Here is a 23094-nt window from a genome sequence, read left to right as displayed (position 1 = left end):
ATTAATAAAACATGTAATCATTATGCCTAGTTATAAATAACACAAATAATTAGACATTGCACATCATCAAGCTAGTCTAATATTAATAATAATTTGTTTCGACCTCTATTGGAAGTGCGAAAGTTTTGTGGAAATCATCGTAGGTGATTGTGGATTGCTGTGATGACTTTCCAAGTAGAACCTTCAAATTAGTAGCATCTGCTTCTATAGACATAAGACGGCGCTTTTTTGTATTTTTTTTATCGAAAATCATGATTTTAAATAGAGTTGATTTCCGCGACAATGACCTACTTGTATCTCTAAAATAAATTACTTCATTCTTCAATCGTTTTTGGCATTTTATCAGATCTTGGTCTTTTTCAATATATTCACAGACATCTGATGCACTAGTAAATGGTCCACCTTGTAGTTTTAAACAAGTTAAAATGGAATTTCTCCTGGACGCCTGATGTAAAGCTTGTTGTTCTTTTTTAGTTAAGCCGCTTTGTCTCAGTTGAATCTGTCGCTGGTTCCAACTGTATTCTTTACTTTCAATTGTTCTAACAATAGGACCCATTTTCCGAAATAGTCCTAAATTATTTGAACCTTCATTTCTTAAATGGTTTGAATATTTAAGAACATTACCACGTGAAACTGTTGAAAGTGACAAAACAATTGCTAATGTAGGCAAAGGAAAATAATATTTTGGTTAATATGTAAACCAGAAGGTGCAAAGGTCCTAACATGCTTTCAAGTGGTAGAGTCAGTTGCGTGATTTATTATATCGCCACTATTTTTAGCTTGAACAACTCTGTCTGCAATCAAGCCAAGAGAATACGCGTGCATCTCTTTTAGTTTTTTACGTATGGCACTGCGTGTTGGGAGTGTGTTAGATCAATAAATGTGTTCTCAATAGCTTCACAATCATTTTTATCGTACTTAGATATACGGTCAGTTTCATCTGGAATTTTCCATTTTGTTTTAAAAATTTGATTGTAGATTACTTTCAGTGCAATTTGCATTTCCCTCGTCGAGAATCCTTCTCCATCTAACTCTGCACATCCATGGTAGATTTCACTAAGTTTTTTGATTGTCGCACATTAGGTGGACATAAGTATTGTGAGAACTATATTCAAACATTAATTTTGATTTTGATCTCGTCATGTATGGCAGTTTTGGTTCACTTACATCAATAAACATAACTCTCTTGTTTTTTAATTGGTTCAGTGTCTTTTTCAAAAAACTGATATTCATTTTTTGTTAATTCTCTTTCAAGAAACTCATCTTCGTCTTCAAGTTCACTTAACTCGCTATCATCATTATCAACTTACATTGTCTGATAAACTGCTGCTTCATTTCTTATCTTTTTCTCCATTTTTCATTTGTCATTAATAACTTTTCGATGGAAAGTTTGAAAATTCCTGTTACCGCGCATGTTTTCTAGATACGAGTAGTCTATTCATTGAAATACCGAAAACTCCTCTAGCTTTTCATGACGTTGTGGACTGAAGCAGAAAATGTCAAAAAGTTTTTTATGGGATTTGTTCATAGAAATACATCTACTTAAAAAACTTTCACCTTGCATGTTTTTGTCAACACCTTTAAGTAGCGATATTCATTGATTTCACTTTGCAGACGTTTTAAAATGGCCTGATATGATATTGTGTAGATATTACGTTCTGTCCAATGAATTTCTACTAACTTTGCAACTCTTCGACAAGCACTTTCAAAAGATAATTTATTGTTGACTTCGATAAAGACAAGTAAAGAACATCTCTGAGTAAAGGCAACTTTGTATGATAAAATTTATCAACTACAGGGAGAATTTCTAAAGGAGTTTGTTTATTTTGATTTAAAACTATTTTGTTATTACGTCTTGTCACAATTTTTCATTTTAATTGATATCTAAATTTAGTTAACAATAATAGAAGCAAAGTATTCTCCTGCAAAGTAAAACAAAAGCTGTTTTTTCAAAAAAAGTGTTATTACATTTTTTTTTTAAAAACGCAGCTATTATTCATTTTAATTCAAATTTATCCAATCAAAATTTAAATTGCATAAATTTTAACATAAAGTTGCGTACTTGCGCAACATGCGCAACTTTGCGCAACATAAAGTTGCGTACATGCGCAAAATAACCGCTGCAAAGATTTTTCTTTTAAATGTTTTTTTTTTGTATCTTTTAAAAATTTTAAATAGAAGTAGAAGGTCAACCATAAAAAAATAGAAAAAACTGAATTGTTTTTCAAACTTTATATATATATATATATATATATATATATATATATATATATATATATATATATATATATATATATATATATATATATATATATGTTTATATATATATATATATATATATATATATATATATATATATATATATATATATATATATATATATATATATATATATATATATATATATATATATCTGTGCGTGCGTATATGCATGTATTAGTTGTAATTAAACATTATTTTAAATTAATTTTGTATCAAATTAGCTAATATTGTTACTTATTTTATATTAAAGATTTAAAGTGTTTGTTTCAGTGGAATAAGGTCAACAAAACAACAATGTACAACCAGATACTGAACTGCTTTGTCTATAATTTGTCATATAAAACCTATTTACAAAAATCTAAGCGATGGCAGCTTTTTTATGTGTCCCCACACACATAGTCAACAAAATAAAATTGAAATAAAAAAACATAATTTAAGGTGTTCCCAAAAAGTCAATCTTAGAACCGCATTTATTATTATTGTATATAAAATGGTTTCACCTCATGATCAATAAAATAACTATTAAAATGGAATCAACTGTTAACTTATTAGGATTTATTTTAGATAAAAACTTATCGTGGAAATCTCAAATTAAATATATCGAAAATCTCATAAAATATTTACTTATGGTTTGTACAAAGCTTTTAAGCTTTAAAATAAAACATTTTTTTTTTAAATTGCAGTATTAAAATAATTTTGAAAAAAAAACTTTTATTCCATAGCTTTATCTTTTATTTTAATGTTGTATCTATAATTTAATTAATTTAATTATAATTTATATTTTAATGCTGTATTGGAGTAGTATTGTGGTAAATTGAGAAAAATTCTTAATAGTGGACATTTTTTCGATGACACAAAAGTTCTTTATAGTAGACAAAGCGATCATGCAGGGTTGTCTTATGCACACTCAGAGCTGTTAATTGCGAACTTTTTTAAAGGGAACTTAACGCCTTAAATAAATCTAATATGCCTCAAGTTACGTTATTTATGTTTGGGGTAAAGCATGAACTATAATAAATTTCAGTGATACATTAAATATTTCATCAATACTCTACTTAATTTTCAATAATTTTGTTAAGTTCTTACCAAATCCAATATTGTCAATGAAATGTTTTTCAACATTTACTAACTAGGAAACAAATCAATACATCTCTATAAAAAAGTTCAAAAAAGAATTATATATATTATATATATTTTTATAAAGCCAAAGAAATTTATAGAAAAAGACTTTAAAGATTTAAAATATATTTTTTTAAATAAATAAACAATATAAATAAATTCATAAAATCATTTCAACATTTCTATTTTATTATGTCGTAATTTTATTTTTACTGTGAAAAAAAAAAACATAGCCGTTGATTATTTCAAATATTTTGCGTTACATTTAAACATGTGTAATATTTGTTTAAGTTTTTTAAAAGAGTTTTCTTATTTTTTTCATAACTAAAAATATAATTTATTTACGAATTTATAAAAGTTATAAACAAACTTGTAAAAGTTTGGAAACGAATTTGTAAAAACATGTGGTTATTTTTTAGGCTGATTTAAAAGCGCATTTGTAAAATCAGGAACTGCGGAAATATTCAACGGCTAAAGTGTGCATATAGGGTTAGCGGTTTGGGGGCTTTAGTACATGCATCAAATGGTTTAGGGAGAACATGCAAAAAAAGTGCTTCTACATCGATTAAAGGCTTTGGTTGGGCAGCAATAATGTTAGGGTTAAGAAAAATCTTCCCAGTTTATTCTCGCATTTTACCCGTTGAAAAATTCCGCATTTCTGTATTCTGCATTTTCGCACTTAAGCAATGTTCAATTTAAAATGCTAAGAGATTTGGCTAATATGAGCACTTAGCGGAGTGTTTATTCCCACGTTTTTTTACGTGAGAATAGAATATAATTAATTATAGATTTTTCGCACATTTAACAACAACAGCAAAAAACAGAAAACTCTTCCAATTTAATTAAAACTGAAAAAAAGTAAGAATTTCATATTTAATTTTAAAATTTATAAGTAATCTAGCGCATTGGAGAATAAACATATTGACGAGGCTTACGGATTAGGCAGGCAATTTTTTAATTAAAAATAAGTGCTTCTCAAAGTTTTATTTATCTATAGGCACGTTGTTTTATTTTTGAGAATAAAAATTTGGTTATATTTAAGTAATTTTAATTTTTTATTATTACTTTAGATTAAATTGCTTTCAAAATAAATGACTTAAATTATGAATTATTAATTTTTATTAATTTTCATTATAAAAAAATTTAACTTTAAGTTTTATTATAACCTGCGAATAGACTTTAGTAAGATATAGTCTATTCGCACATGTGTGCGAATAGATTCACCTTTTTTTATATCTTTAAGTATTGTAATTTAAAATACTCCGGATGCTAAATTCCGGAGTATTTTAAATTACGATAAATTAAATTTTTTATGACAAAAATGCAAAATTCAAAATTTCAATACTTTAATGCTTTATCTTCCCAAAAATACAGGAATCTGTGCAACTCCAACTTAATCACTGCAGTAGATAAATTATTAAAAATGTATATATTATCATTTTTATAATAACAATATATATAACAATATAACAAAATAATACATTAGTATTGTTTAAATATAATCAAATTCAATTTTAAATGTTATCTTAAAAGCGAAAATATTTTAGGCTTCTACGTTTTTTTTGGTTTGAAAAAAAAACTAAAATTTATTTCAAATAGTTCTGGTCCACTTCATGTAAATGGTTCTAAAATTAATAACCATAAAAGAAAAATAGATAATACCTCTAATCAGCAATTAAAGTTTAACCACAATGATAATCAGCAATTAAAGTTTAACCACAATGATAATCAGCAATTAAAGTTTAACCACAATGATAATCAGCAATTAAAGTTTAACCACAATGATAATCACTATGGTGAACACTTTCCAAATATAAAAAATAAGATAAAAATGTAATATCTAAAATGCCCATGGATCACCAGAAATATCAGAGAAGGCCCACGGATTACCAGAAATATCAGAGACTGCCCACGGATCACCAGAAGTACAACAAAATCATCAAAGAAGAAAACTTTGCATTATATAAAAATAGACATAAAACCAATATGCAAATAAACATACAACACTTTTTTTTCTTTTAAATAAAAGCAAAATTATTCCTCAAATTAAGTTAAAAACCTAAATATTGATATTTAAAAAGCATAGGACAGTTAAACAAAAACAATTAGAAACAAGAAACTAAAATATAAAGTCTATCTGCTCGGATTATTGTAAGTAATAAAAAGCGACAAAACTACAACTTGCGGAAAAATTCAACAGTTTTTTTGTTTACATCACTCTTAATCTAATCTAGTTTAAAATCCATTGTCCATACAAGTTATTTGAAACATATCTAATATACGCAGTTAACATTCAACAAACTAGTATCAATCAAAATATGTTTGATCAAATCAAATATGTTAAAAATACAATTATTTCTCCTTTATATTGTTATCTCAATTATGTTAACATAGTTTGGTGCAGCACTAAGAAAACAAAGTTGAAAAAAACCTTTCAACATAAACATGAGGATAATATTCAACGCAAGTTGTCTCTCGCACTCAAAATAATCTAAGCTGTTTAATAATCTAAAAATTCTGAATATTTAATAAATAACAATTAATCACTATTTAATTTCTATGCATAAAAATTAATAACGTAACAAAACCATATCTTTTCAAGGCAATAATTAAAAATAACAGCACAAATATATTTTGAAGTCACTAGGTCTTTTATTGCCTCAAGAGACTCTCAAGTGTGAAATATAATAATCAACAATGACATCGAAACGCTTGCATCTGTAAATAATTTCGAATCGAAACTATTTAAGATGTTTTTAAATAACGAAAATATAGAGGATTTTTTTTAGAACTATATATAGTTCTAAAAAAATCCTCTATATTTTATAACAAAATATATATAACAAAATATATACTTCTCTATAACAAAATATATACACTCTATAACAAAATCTCTATAAGAAACATACCTCAATAACAAATATACCTCTATAACAATAATACCTCTAATAATAATCTCTAAAGCAAATATATCACTATAACAAATATACCTCTATAACAATACCTCTATAACAATAAATATACCTCTATAACAAAAATATACCTCTATAACAAATATACCTCAATAACAAAATATATATTTTGCTAGCGGTCATCAAAATATCATATGGCATCTTTTCTTTATATATACAAAAATATAAGTTCTTTAGAAAATCTTTTTTTATCTTTTACTTTGATTTCAATATATAATAAAAATAATTATTAGATACTATAAGTTCCTCATATAATAATTTTTAATGCTATGTTTTTAATGCTAGTAATTGTATTTTGAATTAAATTATATATATATAGTGAATATACTTTGAATTATATTTTATATTCAGTGTAATGCCACCAAGATTTTTTCATGCTTCAGTTTATTTTCTTTCAGATATTGTGCAAATTTGAATATGTTTTTTGATTTCATCAACAACTTCAACATGGTTCAAATTTTTAAATTTTTGGCGTACGTACTATATGGACGACCCCTATCTGTAACATCAGAAGTTCCTGCTTACGCTACTATATACCGTAGAAAAGGTTAATTACGGAAATTATTAATTAAAAATTTAATATCAAATTTTTTTTTTTTTTTGATAAATAAACTTTTTGAAAAGAATGAATCAAACTATATTGAAAATATCTTATTTTATTTAAATTAATATTACAGGTATTTTCACTTGGTTTTTTGTCTGTAATTATCATTGCGCAGATTTATTAACGAACTAATATAAAATAGAAAGAAACATACACACATTTTTTGCCTTTTATTTATTTTATTTTTTTTTGGCACTCACTTCGTATTGAATACCCGAATTTTTTTTTTCTTTCTCTAGCTACATTAGCAACATTAACTTATATTGAAAAAAAAAAAAAACATTCATAAATTTCATAAATAAAAGTCATAAATTTTTACACGCAAAAAAAAAGTTCTTCTGTTTTCGGAATTTTTTTAATATTTCTTGATATAAATTGAATTCAACCCAATAATGAAAATTCTTTGAAAACCTAATTTATTTTGGAATACGATTATCTTTCCCCTTTAATTTCAGTTTTATTTAACAATCAATAAAATAATCAATAAAATCATAAATTATAAAATATTTGTAGAACATATTTATTGTATCACTAGTATGAATAAAATAGCTAACTAAATGTATCATAATCAAAAATAATAAGCTAGCCAGACTTTGTAATTATAACCATAAACATTTCCAGTTAATGTGTACGTAAAAAAAATTCAAGGTGTGTAAAAGTTTTAAAAATAAGAGATAGTAACTGTTGTTTAACAACGCATTTAAAATTTTGAATCGAGTTTATCGTTTTATTATCATTTGTGAGAACAGTTACACAATTGTGATTGTCTTCTAGATATATTGTTTCAAAAAAAATTGTTTAAAAAAAATTCAAGGTGTGTAAAAGTTTTAAAAATAAGAGATTGTAACTGTTGTTTAACAATGCATTTAAAATTTTGAATCGAGTTTATCGTTTTATTATCATTTGTGAGAACAGTTCCACAATTGTGGTTGTCTTCTAGATGGATTGTTTCAAAGTGGTTTTAGGAATATAGTAGTTCTAGATGAATAGAATGTTTTATTTCGTATTTGTGATCAATAATTACTTTAAAATTACTGATCTTCAACTAAAAAACAATTTGGGACCAAATTGTTTTTTTAGTTGAAGCATAAACAGAAGGATGCTATAGATGTTTTTTGTTATATTTAATATTTTGTTTGATATCCTGTTAGTTTTTTCTTTGCATATTAAGTTAGTGTTAAAATGATTGGGAAATGATCACTTGGTTTTTATGATCTCACTATGAGTGTTATATTTTGTTAATTTTATAATAATAGATTTTAAATTGAAATTTACACGATTACAATAATATGTTATAAATTTTTTTACATAGTTTTATTTGGTTGTCCTCATTTTTATTTAATCAAAAAATAATAATAATAATAATAATATTAGTTAATATAATATAATAATAACAGTAATAATAACTAATTCCAAATAGTAAATAAGTTATAACGCTTTATTAAAACGTTGTAACTTATTTACTACATTATTTACTTTATTATATACTTTTTAAATTTTTTATTCATTGCTTTTTTAATTTATTTTGGGTTCATTTGTTATTTAAAATAAATTTCGGACTTATATTACGTTATTTATTTATTTATTTTCGATTTTTTATGTAAGATGATTAATGAAATTTATCTGTATTTCTATATTTATAAATGTGCATATATTATCTACGGATTATTATGGGCTTGACGATGAGACAATCTGTCTTTTTCTTGCCATATAAACTTACAGATAATTTTATGTGTGTGTGTGTATATATATGTATATATATATATATATATATATATATATATATATATATATATATATATATATATATATATATATATATATATATATATATATATTTAAATTAAATAAGACTGAAATTACCGATAAGTCTGTAGTAATGTAGTAGTGAATGTGTTTTCGATGTTAAACAAATTCCACCTTCAAAAAAACAAATGCCACCTTCAAAAACTGTTTCGGAAAATTATAAAAATCATGCTCGTTTTTAAATCCGAAAGAACAGTTTAAATAATTACAGATTACCGTACTTCCAAGTTTCTTTAAACTCTTTTAACGTAAAATCTATAACAGGTTATACAAAAAGTTAGTTAAAAACAAATTTAATTGCCGGGATAAATATCGAACCGAACAAAAAAACTAAAAAAAAACTTTCTATTTCTGTCGTTACCAACATAATTATATAATATCTAAAAATATATTGAACTTTATTGAACAAATAATTATATAATAGAATAAAACTTAATCGGATAAAGTTAATTTTATATGAAAAAATAAATAAATCTCATTTAATTCAAACAAATTTTTTGAGATCTACCAATTATGTGCTGAATTAAAAGAATGAAATAAATTAACAAATAATAATAACAATAATAACAATATTATTAATAATAACAATAATAATAGAAATAATAATAAAATTAATGATGAAAATAATGACCTGTTAAGTCAATACCAGCTATAATAAAAGAAGTTATGCGGCAGTGCACGATGATCTATTATATTTGGTATATAGAAGATTTGACAAAAAATTATTTCAGTGTAATTATTATTTACCTATATTTTTATGATACATTTATAAAATCTCAAAATTTTAAGATAAATAACAATAAGATGGCCATCTTAAACATTCAAACTTATTAAAGAATTTGTAAACAAATAATTGTTTATATCAATCTCAAAAATATCAGAACTTTATGAAGAATTCAAAAAAAATAATGGTTTAAAATCATAAGAAATGAACTTAAATCTTACAATTAAAAATAATATTTTTTTTATTTTTAGTAACTACTTTTAAATTCTTTATTTTCTTTCAAATCTCTATTATTACCCAATTCAAAAAAAAAAAATTTATATTTTTTTATAATTTATATCATTTATTTGTGTTCTGTGGTTTTATTTTTATTTTTGAGTAACAAATATTCATTTTGTTTGGGAAAACGAACCCAAACTTTATATATATATATATATATATATATATATATATATATATATATATATATATATATATATATATATATATATATATATATATATATATATATATATATATATATATATATATATATATATATATATATATATATATATATATATATATATGAAGCTGTCCATTAAGCTGTCTGAATTTTTGATCATTGTTATTATTTTTTCAAAGTTGTTGATGGTTAGTCTGCTGTGCAAGAAAAAAGCTTTATGAAAGTACATGGTTTACATTATATTAATTAAACGTTTATAACAGTGCTCATCAACCTGGAGCTCGCAAGCCTCATGTGGTTCTTTCGATACCAAGATGCGGCTCTTTGGCTCCATGCACAAATATTATTATAGTATTGAAATAAAGATGTTGATAACTCTTTAAAAATCGAAAAACCTTTTGGCTTTGTGCAACTTTTAGCTCCTCCGTCTCAAAAGGTTGACGACCACTAGTTTATACAATTTGTTAAATGCATTTTTTGTAACACTAGACTCTATAAGAAATAATTGGCTTTTACTGTGAAATTGGATTAGGCCTAAAGTTAAAGTAAGGAGGATTGGCACATCTAAGTGTTGTATTAATTTGAAATATGTTAATAATTATGTAAGATGTATACATTTTTGTGAGTCCTTTAACTTTTTTTTTGTTTGGAGTAAGTCTTTGTAGTTATAAACTGGAAATATGTTCCAACGTTAAGGTTAAATTTTTTTTTTATACCTTTTAATTTATTCAGTTTTTGTTCAGAGCAAGCATTTATAATTTTAAATGGTTATATTCATTTGAAATACGTTCATAAAATTTTAACAATTTTTATTTTTCTAAATATTTTACTTTTACTAAATATTTTACTTTTTTGTTTTAGTTGTAAACTAGTCTATTCAAATTTTATTTTATTTATTTTTTAATTTTTTTAAGGGAAGGGGGGGGGGAGGGGTAGTTGAATGTTGACGTAATTTTATAGGGGTATCATTGGAAGTTTGAAAAATTGTTGACAAGGGGTAGGGGGAGGTAAAAGTTGCTAAAAAATTGTTGACGTAACTAATATATATAGATATATACATAACAAGATATTTTATTTTTGATGTCTAAAAGGTTAATTTAATCATTTTTTAGTTTAAAATTAGTTTCGTTAATTTAAACATTTTTTTGATAATTCGGCTAATTCACTCATTTTTTAAAGTAAATAGCTCTTAAATTTTTAATTAAACTGCTAAATGACCGAATCCCGTTCTCTTTATTGTCTTAAAACTAGGGATGTAAGAAACTAGGAATTCCGTTCCGGCCGGAATTTGTGACTTTTAGGTCACTCCAGTTTCAGCCGCAATTACAATATTTCAGGTCGCAATGCTGAAATTTATTTTATAACTTTTTTTTAAGACATGTGACACGTGACATTGTCCTTCAGGGCAACGAAGAACTATAGGTAAAACCAGGTAAAATATAAAAAATTCTTAACAAACACAACATAATTTTATTTGCAGTAATTAATTATGTAAGGATTTCTAGAAGTTGAGGAATATTGTGGTGCAATAAGAACCACTATTCAGTTTTGGGCAACAAACTAGCTCTTTTTTCATCAAAAATGTTACCTGCCACTGAGAATAGTCTCATTTCAAATGTTACTTAAAATTTTAAATTATTCAAAAGTATGGGATGCCTTATACTGTAAATATTTCAATTTCAACCTAAATGGAAAAATAGAAAACAAAGAAATGTTTTAAAATATAAACATTTTGATGGTTAAAACTTTCAATAAATAAAATTTTAAGAAGCAAATACAAACAACATTTTAGATTTAAATGAAACAAGAATCAAATTAATGAAATAGGTTATATATATATATATATATATATATATATATATATATATATATATATATATATATATATATATATATATATATATATATATATATATTTATATATATTTATGTATATATTTATTTATCAACATTTAAATATAATTTAGCAGAATGTAAAAAAAAAATCTATATAGCGGCAAAATGAACAGCAGGTAATTATACAGGTAATAAAATCTTTAAAACTAACTATATTTTCTGTGGAAGTGATTATAAATAATATTTGAATTCAGCATTTCAAAGTTGAAATTTATTTAAAACGGCTGAGTATTTGCCTGCTTGCCCTGTACCAATGCTCACCCCTCTCCCCTATGGTAATTAAAACTAAAATATATTTAGTCTGAATGTATTTTTATTATTAAAGCGTACTTCTTTAATCCTGTTACAATTTATTTAAATTCATTAATCTCTTGAGCTTTACATATATTTTTTTCCTTAATTAACTAAAAACTAAATTATATTTTTAACAAGTTAATGTAAATATTAAGAGCAACAAAAGAAAAACAAAAAAAGAAAAAACTTCGTTTTCTATAAAATTCAAAACAATTGCAAAATATTAAAATCGTTAGAAACATTGTTCATAAATAATATATTTTCTTGAGTGAATTAGTTAATCACTTTAACAATTACAAACGTCCAAATCGAAACCAAATGATAAAGAAGAATTTTTGAAAATAAAAAAACTCTTAATTTTATTTTATAAACAAGTTCGACCTAAGCCCTAACTAACACCACCGATATACCCTTCAAACAAAACCGATATTCTATATTAGAACCGATGGGAGTCTTGATGGATACAAAACGTCTAACACAAACATAAAATTTGAGTACACCTAAAATAAGCTCATTAACAAAACGGTATTTTTGAAAATTCTCAGATTTTTAAAATTTATTATTTTTTTGAAAAAAATTTCCGCTCGTTTCATTAGTGTTTTAAAAATTCAACCGTCGACGAAACATGTTAAATGCATAATTTTTTTTTTTTTTTTTTTTGTAGAAAAAAGCTTCAAGACCAATAACTGCTCAAATAAAAAAAATAAAACATTAAAAACAAAATTTCTGAGATTTTGAAAACATGTTTAAACTAACAATCTTTATATTTCATATTTTTTTTCCCGCAATTTTTTTGCTAAAATTACTCCAGATAAATTAGACTGGATAACTTAAGATTTTGCTGACTTTTGGGGAAATTATATTATGTTCGTCGTTTTAGTGCAATGAAAAGCTGCCCTTTATGTACCTTTTGAATCTGACTCTGATGAACGCAAAAGCACAAGTTTGCCAAATGTAAATAAAGACTAATTTTGTATCAAAGGGAATGAGTTCTGCCTCTGTCGTCGAGGCCCCTTTAAAAACGGTAAAACGTTTTCTCTAAATGAAAAACCTGGAACAATGTAAACTATTCAAAAATCCCATTAATGGTTTTTACTGTTTTTTTAACTTTTGATATTTAACCGCGTTTAAACCATTCTCTTCTGACGCCTCTGAATTTGAGAGATAAAATACTAAACATTTAACTGATAGATCAAACTCGATAACTTAACATTAAAACAACAATAGCCAACAACTATTTTTACGCAATCGTAGAAATGCTATTAAATACGTGCTTAAGTTGAACGTTTTTCTTCAGAGAATGCGTGTAAAATAAGCTCAAAACAAAGTTTAAATTGATTAAATCAAAAAGTAAATAGAGTAATTTATCATTTATAAAGTTTCTTCATTTATGAAAAGTTTGATAATAGAAATAAACTCAAAAATCTCAAAGAAAATGAAATAAAATATCATAGTGCGTATATATTTGTTGAGTAAGAATAAAATATATTAATTTTTTTTTAATTTATTTTAGTCATTATTTGATTATAACAATCTGGTTTTTATTTATCGAATATATATATAACATGTATTTTTGTTAATAAAATTTTAAGAATTATAGTTTGATTAATTGGCAGTTAAAAATTTAATGCGCAAAGCATAGACTTCCGGTTTTTAAGTTTATATTTTTCTGTTTTTACATCTTTTGGTTTTACATCTTTTAGTGCGACTTTTTTATTATTTTGAAATTTATGTACGTAATATCTTCCTGCTAGAGAAATACTGCTTTTAAAAAAAGAAAATTTGCCAACAACTTACGAAGTGAGGATAAAGCTATTTGGATTATTGTAAATTCCTTATAAAGCTAATTATTAAACTGTTTCTTTAGTTAAAAATATTTATGACACTTTAAAAACTCATTTTGCGTCATAAATTATTTTTGTTAGTTTTAAACTTTTCTAACAACCTTCATTTTAACTCTTCCTTTATAGCTAAAAAGGAAGGCGTGATTTAAAAATTCGTAATGTTTATCTTCTAGTCGAATTCTTTAGATGTTGCCGCCTTATTCAACTCTGAATGTTTTGTACCGCCAAGAAAGTAAAAAAGTTTATTCATGTTTTAAGACTTTAAAAGCGTGTGCGTAAAAACAGTTATTTAAGTCTGTTTTTTGTAGTAAACGATCTGAATTTTGAAAGAGTTTTTAGATATAGAGTAAAAATTGTATATATTGGTTACAAATAAACTTATAAAATGGATAATAATGCAGAAATAAATGAGAGCAGTGATGGAAATTTAAACATAGTCGATGGATTTTTAAAAGAAACAAGACAGGCGGCTATGAATCATATAAAAAATGAGACGGGGGTTATTCAAACTGCTGTGAAATGCAAGGGTAAAACGGGAATTCGTAAAATAAATTCTACTCGAGAAGAAGATTGTATAGAAGAATTCTTGATAGTAACTTATGCCACACTCGAGGAGTTAGAGGTAAGATATGTTTACTATTATTTTATGATAGCACTATTTTTTCTTTTTTTGTGTTTCTCTTATGATTTAGAAACAGAAATTTTTGCTTAAATGATAAGACCACATTTTCGTGTGCTTGTTTATAAATTTTATACTTTTACTATGTTTACAATTAAATAATAATATAATTACAATATATTGTTGTTTTTGCAAATGTGTATACGTGTGTGCTTGTATATATATATATATATATTTATATATATACATATATATATATATATATATATATATATATATATATATATATATATATATATATATATATATATATATATATATATATATATGTATATATATATATATATATACATATATATATGTATGTATGTATGTACGTAGGTATGTATGTATGTATGTATACACACTTTTTTGATATACTTAAAAAGGGGCGTTTATAAGTTGATAAGTTTGTGTAACATTTGATGTTTGCTAACTCTTTATATAAAATGAATAGCTTATGTGATTCTCATTTTACCACCGGTAAAAAAAAAAGCGAAAAAAAACTTTAGTTTCTATATGACTTTTAATTATTTCTAATTTAATTTAAAACAGAGTATACAAAATGATTTTTACAAAGTTAAAACGCTTATTTTTGTGAACTGTAAACATTTTTTCAATATTTTAAAATGGACCTGAAAATTGACTTAAAGTTGTTTACATGTATTTTATGTGTGTGTGTGTGTGTGTGTGTGTGTGTGTGTGTGTGTGTGTGTGTGTGTGTGTGTGTGTGTGTATACATGTTATTTATATATAAAACATGATATTTTATATTTAAATATAAAATACAAAAAAATCTTGTACTCAATAAGAGTGCTCAATAATAAATAAATATGATTTATTTAATTTATTTGATAGAGCATCATATTTATATTTTTTTGATTTGCATCACACTACTGATTATCGCCTATAGACATATGAGTGATATAAGTGCCATAAAGAGTTGTATATTTTTTCTAATAAATATATATGAAATATATATTTAAAATGAATATATAATATTTAAAATTCTTGTATTTAAAAATGTAAATTTATAAATCCAAACGTAAACATATTTGTTATAGTTTTAAAAAACTTTTTTTTTTCAATTATTTAAAGAAAGAATTTTTTTTTACAACAAAGTTATTTGCGTTATTTGGGCCAGTATTAAATTTAAAGTGGTTTTTGCATTTATGCCAAGAGTACACAGTACGTTTACTTTGCTATATATTCATTATTATAAATTTTTTTAAAAGTACTATGAAATACATAGTAAATATTTTGTGTTTGATAAAAGGTTTTAGACTACCAACGGTTTTCTTTTGATTTATATATACAAAAAAAACTTTTGTCTTCTTTGTTGATAAATATGAAAATGATTTTTTTCACCGCAGATATTTGTATAAACGATTAGCTTTAAAGTTATTAATCTCTTATTTTAGCTTTTGTTACGGGAGCTTATTTTAATTATAGGCTTTTAAAATTACATTGAAAATTACTGCTTGGTTATGCCATCAGACATGATATCTTTTCTAATGTTTTTCAACCGCATAAAACAGTTTTTTTTTAAAAAAAAAAATGATTTTTTGTTTTGTTTTAAAGATCAAATATGCTGCTTTAATTGTGTTTATTCAGTTGTCTTTTACAATTGTTATTAAATTTTAAAAGACGTCTGACAACTCACTGGTTTTTTTTTCTTAATACATCATTTCAGTCTTTTTTTACTTTGAATTTGTTCTATTTAAATTTTGCTATGGATCACAAAATGTAAATTGTTTTTTTACCGTAATTAGAGTGAAAACTTTTTGTGAATAAATTTAGTCACGCAAAACTGTTTGGATACAAAAACATGACCTTGTTTTATATTTTAAGCTTATATAAAACGCCTTTTCTTACTAAAATCCGCGTATTATAAATGTATTAAGGGTAAAGATATATTCACAATGCATTTCTTTTTTCTCTGCCAAATTAATCTTCCTTCCATTCCTTAGTTTTAAAAAATTAAATTACATTTCTTATACTCCCGGTCGCATTTTTCAACATTTTTGCATTTTGTCAACATTTCTGCATGTCATAGGAACAAAAAAAAAAAAAAAGAATTTGATTTTCCTAATGGTTTTGTAAATACGCGTCTTTAATTGTGTTATCTTAAAAAAAACGTTTTGAAAACTTAATTAATTCTACCCCAGAAATGAATGAAAATAAAACTTTTTTTTATATTTTCTGATTATCAAACGTAACTCTTTCAGAGTCGAGTAAACAATAAATAGTTCGAATTATCAAATTGTTTTTTTTAATAAAAACAATAACTATTAAATATCTTAGTCATTTAAAAATAACTTCGTTACTTCATGGTCAGTTTATAGCGACTCCCTCTTTAAATAATTTCGATTTTTGAGTTATTACTTTAGAAAAAAACATCTGATTAGTACAAAGTGTGCTAATCAGTTTTAAAATCTGCAAAAAAAAGATGCCGCCATAATCCTTTTACTAAATGAAATGAATCTTAAATAAAAAAATTTTTTATTTAAATTAATTAATAACATATTTTTTTAAATAATAAAAAAATAGTTTAGTATTATTTTAACTTTTTAATTAATAGATCATGAGTATAATACAGCAGTAAAAATGTAAAAGTAAAATATTGTCAACTCTTTTTATGTTTTATCTATTTTTAGTTGGATGGCCCTATTCGTCCTGGGTTGCAAGTTCCTAAAGGAAAAATTTCAACTGGAGGTACCAAAAGACCATATGGACCACGAAAAACCAAACATAAAGCTGATAAAAAAAATAAAGAAGACAAAAATGAGATTAAGAAGACAGTTAAAAAGAAATTCACAGAGGTTTTATTAAAGTTTAACTTTGTATATGTGTGGTTAAAAATTACCACAGACATTAGGTCAATTGGAATTTTCTGTTAATAGCATTTAATTTAACAATAGTAAACTAAATAACTATGGTTCTAAAATTTCTGTTTAAACTGATTTTAAAAACAATTTTCTCCACCCTCCCTTTGTTTTTTTTCTATTTATACTGATTTATATATATATATATATATATATATATATATATATATATATATATATATATATATATATATATATATATATATATATATATATATATATATATATATATATATATATATATATATATATATATATATATATATATATATATATATATATATATATATATATATATATATATATATATATAATATATATATATATATATATAAATCAGTATAAATAGAAAAAAAACAAAGGGAGGGTGGAGAAAATTGTTTTTAAAATCAGTTTAAACAGAAATTTTAGAACCATAGTTATTTAGTTTACTATTGTTAAATTAAATGCTATTAACAGAAAATTCCAATTGACCTAATGTCTGTGGTAATATATATATATATATATATATATATATATATATATATATATATATATATATATATATATATATATATATATATATATATATATATATATATATATATATATATATATATATATATATATATATATATATATATAATATATAATATATATATATATCATCATCATCATCATCATCATCATCATCATCATCATCATCATCATCATCATCATCATCATCATCATCATTATCATCATCAGTATCATAGATTCAAATTGTTTGTTAAAGGTTTATTTAGTTTTCTACCGAGTTTATTAACACAGTTTTGCTATAAGAAATTTTTATTTATGTAGTGACAAAAATGCCAATATTTTTATGATGAAACTTATTAGTTTGGCTGCCGGTTTTGTAATTGTGCTAGTAAACAAAATTTTTATTTACCTTTTATTAAAAAGTTCATAAATTGCTAAAGGGTTCATAAAAAAAGTTTTAAAAAGTTGTTTTTTAAAAAAAAAAGTTGTTAATTGTGTTGTTAATTAAAAAATTTTAATTAACAAGTTGTTAATTAAAAAATTTTTAATTGTGTTTAAATTTTTATTATTTAGAGCCACCCAGTTGAAGATTACAAGGATGTTTCAGATGACCACCAAAATATGGACTTGGTAAGATATTTTATAGGTTTTCTTTGCCTCCTAATAATACAATTAATTTTTTGATTTTTTATCATCAAGTTTTTATGACTAAAATTTACTATACCAGAAATACTAAATAATTTAAATTACTATAACTTGTTAAACAAGACTATTGTATGGAGAAACAGGTTGAACATAATACTTACAGAGGTGCAGAAATTGAATCTTGAAACTCTTTTTTATTTTACTGCATAAGTTGTTAAAATCTAAGTTTAAAATTGGTAGTTAAAATTTAACTCAATAACAATAACTAAATATTGTTGTTATATCTCAACTCTATAACCTTGATAATTATTTTTTTCTTTATTATACAGTTTTCTTATTTTTGTAAAGCCCTTTTTTTTTTTTTAGAAAAAAATAAAATACTTTTACAAAAATTTTTATGTTTATTGTTGATTATTGAATTGCTGTATTCTTGTAACTCTTCTATTCATTTCATTTATATTGACAAGCAGCAATTCATTACTGAAACATATCAAGAAATTTCTACTCTTTTTTTTAGACTCTGTAAAAGGAATGATTCTTATTATATTCATTTTAAACATATTTTTAGCAATCAATGGGGAAGCCGAAGAGTGAATCTTCAATGTTTACAAATGGTGTGTTATTAATGCAATTCTTGCTTTTGTTTATTTGTTATTTCTGATGTTATTTACTTGTTATTACTGTTGTTTACTTCTTGTTTGTTAGTATGCTTTTTTTTTATTTACTGTTTGCTTGAATCTGCTGTTCACATCATGTAATATACTTTCAGAACTTCAGGGGTTTTTTTTTACTTTGTGTTTTTTTTAGTTTTGATAATTTTTGAGACATCTCACAAATTTACTTTGCATTACCACCATAACCAAAAATGAGCAAAAACATTGCATTGCAATTGAAAATTATAAAATTTACAAAAATATTCAAAACAAGATTACTGAAAAATATTGAAAACCTCCGAAACTGACGCTTTTATTTTTTTATGTATTTCTATCAAAGAGATATGTGCAAATGGATCCTTGTGAGACAAGTTTATGCTGAGGACTCTCCTTTAATCAAAAACACTACAACTCTTCTCTCATTCAAAAAAAAGCGCCAATTTTGAAGGTTTTCGATATACTTCAGTAATGTTGGTTTTAATTGAAGTTGGTTTTAAGATTGAAAAATGATCAAGACTTTAGTGGTGAGCAAGATCTGAAAGTATAACCCTGTAATTATTAGAAGTTAATATTTTTCAAGAGCACCAGAAACTCTTTGGCCAGTTTTTATAATCTTTTACTGACATTCTAGAAAATAATTGCTTTTTTGGCTTTTTTACTAAAAAATTCATTTTTTAGTAAAAAAGCCAAAAGTTCATTTATTTTTATTTGAACTTTACAATTTACTAGGGCCTAGTAGTTTTAAATTCTTCAAGTATTATTAAGGAATTAAACATAAAAAAAATATTTTCCATAGAAAGTTCTGAAATCATTTCTTCTAATTTTTACATATATTTGCTATTAAATCTAAAAAAACATTAAAGAAACTGGACTCTATAATCAGAATATGAATGACTTCACTAGAATCTTAGTTGAAATGTCTTAAACTTTGAATGCATTTTTAAATGCTTTTGTTGCTTGTTTACTAGTCAATCCAAGTGCAAAGTAATGTTTATCTATGAACTTAGCAATTGTGATAAAAAAAACTGCATGTGCTTTAAAAGTCATTGTAATTGGCAGAGAGAGAGAAAAAAAATCTTTTAATTTTTTAAGCTTTTAAACACATTTCTATATTCTATATAATATAGAAATGTGTTTAAAAGCTTAAATATATATATGTAAACCCATGTGTTTTAAATACTTATTTCAGAACAATAATATTTTCACATTAAAAATGTTATTGTTCTTTATTAAAACTTTATTATTTGATAGTAATTTGTTGCATGGTAACAAATGAACTGTTTTTTTTTTAATATACAGTAACACAAAATCAACTTTAACGTTTTTTTTTAATCTTTCTACCTTAATAATGGTAGAAAGATTTAAAAAAAATATTTATATCCATTATATGCATAATGGATATAAAAATTTAGCTAAAAGTCAATGCTAACATATAATCATATAATCAAAAACATATACAAAATCTATATTTTTTAAATGTAAATATTAAAATTATTTAAGTTGATTAATGAATATAATGATTTCTAGTGTACCAAGTTGACTTACACTGCAAACATTATTATTATGTATATTGAAATTCAGGCTGTTTTATTATATGTTTATAATACACTTTAATATATAACAGCAGATTCAAATTGCAAAAGTTAAAAATGTTATTCAAATGTTACATGGTCTATTTGGAAATAATTGTCCATCTGTCCCTTGACCAAATTTAACTGGTAATAATAAGAAGCTTCTTTGTTGGCAATAACAGGTACATCAATTAACTCTGCTCCATTAATATCATTATGCGCTAATTTCAAAATGGTTCCAATAGAAACTAAAAATTTGGATTAGCTAAAAATAGATAACCTGGTTTTGTTTGTTTGACTTTGATATTGTTTTTTTTTTTAAAGTAAAAATTCAAAATTTAAATTCAGCAAATAGTAAAAGTATTCTAATTAGTTGTTCTTTATTACAATTTGTTATCATTCAAGAAAATTTCACTTTTGAAGAAAATTAAAGACTAAGCAAAAATGAGTTTGTGATTTTTTGGTTTTTTTAAACTGCAGTTTTTTTCTTGGATGAGATAAAAAGCTTATGAAATATGCCAGGGAAGTGTCTTTGGTGTATACAACAATACCCTAAAATGATGCTCTCCTTAGGTTTTAACTTCCAATATTTATAAGATATGCATTGTTATTTGTTTTTGCTGTTCCTTTGTTGTTGCTAATAAAAAAATTTAATTATGTTCAGTATGTTATTTAATGTAGCTAAATTTAAAATAGTATATGAAACATAACACCAAATGTATTATAACAACATTTGAATTGTTGTCATAACAACAAGTTGAATTGAGTCTTGTTATTTAGATTACTTGAATTCCGTTCAATTAGCAGAAAAAAATGTAGATACAAGCAGTTCAACAGTTGTCTCTAACTCAAGAACTACACAGTTGATTTCTAGTGACATTTTCAAAAAAGCAGAACTTTTAAGTACATCATCTACCTTTCATCCAATTCATTGTAGAGAGGAAAAAACAGAAGATACACGACAATCATTAACAGAAACTACTTCAAGTAAACATTTAATTGTGAAAGGTATACAAAAAAAACGTCATTATTTATAAATTAAATTTGATAATTTAATTTCATGTGTGTGTACAGTTTAATATGATATAATATATTATTAATATATAATGTAGTATAATATAGTATAATATGTAATAAGTTGTTACTTAAAGATAGATTAAAAAAAGGTTGGGTGTTAAAATTTAAGCATAGCCACAAAACAATTGGACTCAAATTTGGGCTTTAAATTAACAAAAAAAAAACTTTTTTTTAATACAAAAATCTAAACTTTTTAAACATAAACAAAGCTCTTCTTCTTATCAAAGATAATCTTCTATTTCACAAAAAACACAAACAAAAATTATTCTGAAAAATTTTTATTAAACGTGTTGTCAAACCACGAAAATATTTTGTGAAAAAAATCATCATTATCTATAACAATTTTTTTACGGTATTCAGTATTGAATAATAAAATAAATTAAGATATCCAAATCATACTGAAAGCAGCAAAATAATATTAAAGAAAATTGTATGACAACATTCTGATTAAGTTTGATGGCTGCATAATTCTTGATAACAAAACTTATGTCAAACTAGACTTCAGACATATACCTGGTTACAGATATTATGCTGGTATTTAGTATTAAGTTGTCAGCAATAAATATAAATATACAAAGCTGGATAAGTTTGGAAGGAAATATTTGATAAGCAATTGCTGTCACTGAAGCAAAAAATATAAGTTATTTGTAACTCAAATTTTATGGATGCCAAACTCTTCCAGTTGGAGTGCATGGAAAAGCATTTTCTGTCATTTATACAATCCCATGTTTCTGTATGGTGTTGGCTTGATTTAGAGAGCTGTCATTAATCTAAAACAAAAATAAATTGGTAGCGTTTAAGTTTTGCCTCACAACAGATCACAACCAAATTGTTCACAGATCTGTCCTATAAAATTTTTTTAAAAAAAATGTAAATACAGCAAGTTGTTAGAATTTTGGATCTGGATGACTAATGTTCTCAGTGGCACTGCTGTTCATCAATTTGCTTGGTCTAATTAGTTGTTGCAAACTTTTTGCTACTATCAAAAAATTATTTGACCTTCATGCATGGTTTTCATCAACTTCTATGCAGAGGCAAAATATCTCTTAGGCAGAGTAGGTAGGTAGGTGCTATGGATCTTTTTTAACACTAGTAAAGGCCTAAGTATAATATTATTGTGTTAATAAAGCTCTCTAAAATG

At 24.2% G+C, this 23094-nt stretch overlaps 1 protein-coding gene across 4 annotated transcripts in view; it reads left to right on the top strand.

Annotated features, from left to right (window-relative positions):
- The first annotated feature begins 13514 nt into the window (after window positions 1–13514).
- The window catches only part of LOC101240335 (LIM domain-containing protein A), a 17696-nt gene continuing 8116 nt past the window's right edge, over window positions 13515–23094 (top strand). Inside the window, exons 1-6 of one of the 4 annotated variants that reach the window (XM_065807604.1) lie at window positions 13515–13594; window positions 14093–14588; window positions 17282–17446; window positions 18581–18637; window positions 19221–19266; window positions 21657–21884. In XM_065807604.1, the coding sequence (XP_065663676.1) occupies window positions 14352–14588; window positions 17282–17446; window positions 18581–18637; window positions 19221–19266; window positions 21657–21884 (733 nt within the window). In that variant the 5' untranslated portion in view covers window positions 13515–13594; window positions 14093–14351. Of the gene's footprint in view, window positions 13595–13783; window positions 13923–13988; window positions 14589–17281; window positions 17447–18580; window positions 18638–19220; window positions 19267–21656; window positions 21885–23094 lie in introns of those variants that run through there. The other 3 variants (XM_065807607.1, XM_065807606.1, XM_065807605.1) reach the window with 3 other exon arrangements.

Source organism: Hydra vulgaris, chromosome 10 (genome assembly GCF_038396675.1).
Source record: "Hydra vulgaris chromosome 10, alternate assembly HydraT2T_AEP".
NCBI lineage: Eukaryota > Metazoa > Cnidaria > Hydrozoa > Anthoathecata > Hydridae > Hydra > Hydra vulgaris.
This window is presented reverse-complemented; position numbering and strand designations above follow the sequence as displayed.